This window comes from Cavia porcellus, unplaced genomic scaffold (assembly GCF_034190915.1).
Source record: "Cavia porcellus strain 051 isolate PalLab524CR breed Dunkin Hartley unplaced genomic scaffold, mCavPor4.1 scaffold_6, whole genome shotgun sequence".
Classification (NCBI taxonomy): Eukaryota; Metazoa; Chordata; class Mammalia; order Rodentia; family Caviidae; genus Cavia; species Cavia porcellus.
In genome coordinates this window covers 100,612,832-100,618,122 of record NW_026947489.1, presented here as the reverse complement: position 1 = coordinate 100,618,122, position 5,291 = coordinate 100,612,832, and the positions used below count along the sequence as shown (strand labels likewise).

The following is a 5,291-nucleotide window of genomic DNA, read 5'->3' as shown; positions in this document are numbered from 1 at the left end:
TTGCACACTTCTCTGTAACGTAAGCTAAAGAGCTAATCACAAGCTTTTCAAACACCTCGGCAGCAGAGCTTTTAAAGATTTAGACTCAGCCAATCCTACACACTCCTGGGGAGGCAGAAGTGACACTCTTCTGCCACTGCTGCTTTCCCAGTGGCAGTGCCATTGTAGAGAAGGTGGGTATCGCCGTGTCGTTATCAGAGAGAACCATGAGTCGTTGGCTGGACACCAGGAGGCTGAATGGTGGACATCTGTCTGTGCTAGGCTGGGTGGTAGCCTGGCTGGGGTGTTACTAGGGCAGCTGCTTCCTGACCGGGGTGGTCTTGTTAGGTAACTACTGAGAAGGAGAGAGATCAAGTCCCTCACATATGAGGGTCTCCTTCAAGCTGCCACCTGGAGCCTACTTCCTTCAGCATTCTCAGTGACTCAGAGACATACCCCTTTCTGCTGAAACTAGCTTCAGTTCTCTGAGTTGAAACCAAAGCCTGATGGATTTTACCAGGAGGGCGGACATTTGTTCAGTCATCTCTTCCACTTTTTGCAGACTCAATTTACCATCAAAGTCCCATTTTCAATCAGGCAGATCCATTTCCTCCTCTCTGTGTCTCACAGGCTTGGTCACATGTAGTGAATTCTTTGTCTACCTCTGTCTTCCTCACTGGGGCATGAAATCTCTGAGGCCAGGCATTGACTTTTACTTATTGGAGTTATCCCAGACAGCAGCATCCCAGCCATGTTCCCTCCCACCTCAGGACCTTTGCAGATGTTGTACCAACCTGCCAGGCAGGCTGTCTACTCCTTTTCATCCCTTTAACTCATTGCTGTGATTCAGGAAGAGCATCTTGATGATGATTTGCACTCTTCCATATAATGGCCACTAACCACTTGTAGCTGTTTAAATTTATATTAAATGGAGGCATAAAATTAATTGCCAATTCCACTGGCCACATTTTAGATAAACACATGTGTATCCTATAGAGGACAGCACACAGTGTAGAATACTTTGTCATGACAGAAAGTTCGGGGATCAGACAAAACTGGCCTAAATAGAGGAAGGTTCTGTAGTTTATATTTTTATAGCATGTTGTACTTTTCCTACATAACACTCATCAAAGCTAGTAATTAACTAATGCTTAAATTACAGGCTCCGTGAAGACAGAAAAAAAGTCACTATACAAACAAGTATATCACAAATAATAGACACTAAATAATATTTGTCAATAAAGAACAAATATTACAATTGTGTTCTTTTTATTTTTTTATTTTTTTTGTATATCAGTGGGAATTGAATTCAGGGCCTTCACACTGAGCTACATCTCAGCGCTTTAAAATTTTTTTTTTTTAATCGGTACCGGGGATCGAACTCACGACCGCCTGCTTGCAAGGCAGGTTCTTATGCCACTGAGCTAAATCTCCAGCCCATAAAAAAGAAAAAGACAAAAAAAAAAAAAAAAAAAAAAAAAAGCTGTCAGAGATCCTTTTTTTATCCTTTATCCAGGATAAAACTCCATTAAAACAAAACAAGACAGCTAAAGAATCACTGAATTAAATGGAAAATTAAATCTGGAAAGCTAAGTAAACGAAGTAAATTCACTAAGAGTCTGAGGTAATTAAACCCCATAAAAGGAATTTTTCCCAGGCTGGTTTAAACTTTCAATCCTCCTGTCTCTGCCTCCCAGAATGCTGGGATTACAGGTATGTATCAGCATACCTGGCCCATATCCTTTGCAATTTGGGGTTCAGATAGAGATGTCATCTGTGAGCTTATATAGACCCGAACACTTTAACAGTCAAATTTTAGACTACTTTTTGCTCTTTTTCCTGACCATTTTGTTGTCTTTCCTAAAAAGAATAGAACAACAGTATCTAGCTAGTGAGGAGTTGGGAACCAGTACTTTGGTGTTAGAAACAGATTAGTTCCATATATCGTGAAACACATGATTTAGAAAATTGTGTTATTCTATCTATTCATATCTATATAAACATTTGGGTATTCATCACAAACCAAAAGATAAACTTTTGAAAAGTAGGAAACTCTTCACTTAATTAGATTGATGACCATTGAATTTTATTTCGCATTATAATGATAGAGAGGTGAAAATATGTAATTTATTCTTTTATGAGTTATGTAACCACATACTTTAAAAAGAATAAACAATAAAGGTAGATAAAGAGCTCTTAAACGAATACAAGTGAAATAAAGAAGTCAATGAAAATTGCAGCCATTATGTCTAACAATGAATTACATGCAAATTTTGGCAATAATAGAAATATTGGCACTTGATAGTCTTAGAGGTTAGAAAAGTAAGCAGCATTTAGTGTTGGTTCCCTGCACTATCCAGAGCAGCACCTTAATCACATCTTTATTCACTGGGATTTAGCTTTAGCTAACACATCCACGTCAGCTTTGTCTGGTTCTCCAAGACTTTTTTGATAGATGTCAATAAGGACATTGTCCTCTTTCTTGGAGGACCTCAGAGCACCCCCTTCTTTGGCAGTGAGTGCGTCTCCAAGGCTAATAAAATCATGCACGTCTTGTAGCTTCTTAAGCAGCCAATCCAGCCTTGCCTTTGTGGCCAGATGTTTGCTCATGTTGTGCATAAGCTGTATCTCACTCACAGCTCTCTTCCTAGGAAGAACAGAGGAAGAGAAGGCCATTTGGTTAGCTTCCCACCACCAAAATATAAAGCCAACCTTCAAACCCATCCCATGCCTTTCCTTACTGTGCAGAATAGGCCCCAGTACTTACTCAATGGGTTTTCCATCTGTTTTTGTAAGAAAACAAATTGCAAGCATGACAATTATGACTTTAGCCATGTCTTTGGCAGACATCATCTTCACTAAAAAGAGAAGAAAATTTTAGTGTTCTGAACTATAAGAATACATTTATAGTAGTTTTCATTTATAACCATATAGCCAATAACAAAATGTGACAGTAACTAATTGGGCTAGCTTATAAGAGAGGCTTTTGAAATCAGCCTCTTCATATTATGGAAATATTAGTAACATTACACAAATACATACTTTGAAAAATTAGAAAGATAACTTTCTTTTAGTCCTGGAGATTTGACCCAGGCCCTCATACTGACACACTGAGCTATACTCCCCAGGTTTAAAAAACATTTTTTTTCTTTTTTTGAGACAAAATCTCACTAAGTCTCTAAATTGCCCAGGCTGTGATCGAACTTGTGACACTTCAGGCTCCTACAAGGTTGGAATTATAAGCATGTACTATAACAGTGCCCAGCTGACACTGACTTTTACTTTCTTTAGTATCTTGACAATTTTTTGTGCAAGATTTATTTTGTAAATTTTGAGCCACATAACGAATGCAAAATCTTTCTTTTGAGAATTTTCTTCTATATTTTATGTTGGTTTAAATAAGAGGTTTAAAGTTGATGTCTTAATTAGGTAAATTGTTATCACTAATATTGAGTTATTATTTGATTTTGAGGTTTTACTGAGCATTTCTACTACCATTGAAAAAATGCACCAAAACAAATAGAAGCATCTAATTATTTGTGATATGTATTCTGAGTTTTACATCATATTTGTCCAATTTATTGCATTAACATACATATACTTTGAGAATATGCAAGTTTTAGCTTTTATCTCTTCTCTTTATCTGCATTTCAATAATTACGAAGGCTTTTAGAAGCACATTTTCTTTTTTTTTTTTTTTTAATCTTTTTCCTTTTTATCGGTACTGGGGACCGAACTCACGACTGCCTGCTTTCAAGGCAGGCGCTTATGCCGCTGAGCTAAATCCCCAGCCCTAGAAGCACATTTTCTGAATGCTCTCTGTTGTAACATACAGTGGCTGTGGTCTCCTATTTTAAAGGGAAATCACATCATTTAGAAGTAACCCAAGAAAGATGCTAATTTGCTGCATCTTTTCACTGTACATTATAAAGAGGGATGGAACAAGAAAGAAAAATTTCCTTTTTCAGTTATGTTAGAAATAACCACTGAAAAACAGAAGTGTTGCTGTTATAATCCTAGCTTTGTCCTGTTCCCCTCACACATCTCTGCTTCATTTCCTTGTTCTTAAGAGAGACACAGACTTCTTATAGGATGTCTCTGCGAAAGAACAACAACAACAAAAAGATATTTTACAATCTTTAAAGCTCATGCAGTTTTCAGAAAAGAAATCTAAAAAAGGTTGTCCTTTGTGCAGGCAATGCATATTCAGCAATCAGTGGGAGTTCTCCAACCTTGGTGCATAGATTGAGCTCTCTATGAGCCGTAAAATAAACATCTAAGAAGGACACTGCAGGAAAAATGGAAATTTATTTAACAAGGTTTTACTATTCACTGTAAAACTATGTATTTACCACCACTCTATTTCATTCCAAAATTTAGATAAGGAGACTACTAAAACATATCCTACCAAATGTTTATCACTTTTCTGAAATTTCAGATGTGCTTTTTAAGAGTCCAAGTATCTCAAAAGGGTTTAATCACAAAAGTGAGTCTTTCCTTGGCATGAGTTTATCCCTTGTTTTATGTTTAATTTAATTCTGTTTCCCAGAACATTTTACCATGAATAAAACAGCGTAATATTTGCAGAAAATGGTACACATTAAATTCTTGCTTGATTATTTTTAAAAATCTCATTAAATTTAAAGGAAAAATTTGAAGATGAGTTACCAGATGATGACTTCGGATGAGATCCTCCTTCAGCTATACCAGCAGCAACGCTGTGTCAGTGGTGAATAAACGTGAGGGAACTGAAGAACAGCTCTGCAGACCCTTCAGGTACGACTTTTATACAGGTCTTCTGCTCAGCAAGAAACTTCTGATTGTCACAGATAATGTTACTGCCAATCTCTGGATCTCAACTGTAGGGCCAAAGCAGCCACACATCCCCACTGGGTGGTAACCCTTTCTTCTTAAGATTTTGATAATTGCATAAGGGAAGCAAAACATCAAGGTACTGCATAACAGAATTAGCAGAGTTCTAAAAAGTATTGAGTTGCACTAATAAGAAAAATTCTGATTTCCCTATGATATTGAGTGTTCATTAAAAATTCTGATTCTAAAGATATAAGATAAAGTTACTTTTTTTACAAATGAAGTCTGAAGTAAAGGAAATATTTTATAATCACATTATTATTACACTTATTAGGATAATGTGTCATATATGCTATGCTTATTTTACAAGGTATTTTTAACCAATTCATATCACTTCTAATTTGTTTCTAATTATTTTTTTAAATGAATGTTTTTGTTGTGTTGAAAACATTTGAATAAGCTTTTAATACATGATTTTGAAAGCTTCAAGTTTATTTAAT

General features: G+C 36.3%; 1 protein-coding gene across 1 annotated transcript; it reads right to left on the bottom strand.

The window, feature by feature from the left end:
- Nucleotides 1-2,043: 2,043 nt before the first annotated feature.
- Nucleotides 2,044-4,842, bottom strand: Pth (parathyroid hormone). The gene is made up of 3 exons (XM_063251870.1): nt 4,648-4,842; nt 2,747-2,837; nt 2,044-2,626 (listed from the first exon to the last, which is right to left on the bottom strand). The coding sequence occupies exons 2-3, from the start codon at nt 2,830-2,832 to the stop codon at nt 2,365-2,367; spliced, it is 348 nt and encodes a 115-aa protein (XP_063107940.1). The 5' UTR covers nt 2,833-2,837; nt 4,648-4,842; the 3' UTR covers nt 2,044-2,364.
- Nucleotides 4,843-5,291: the final 449 nt, after the last annotated feature.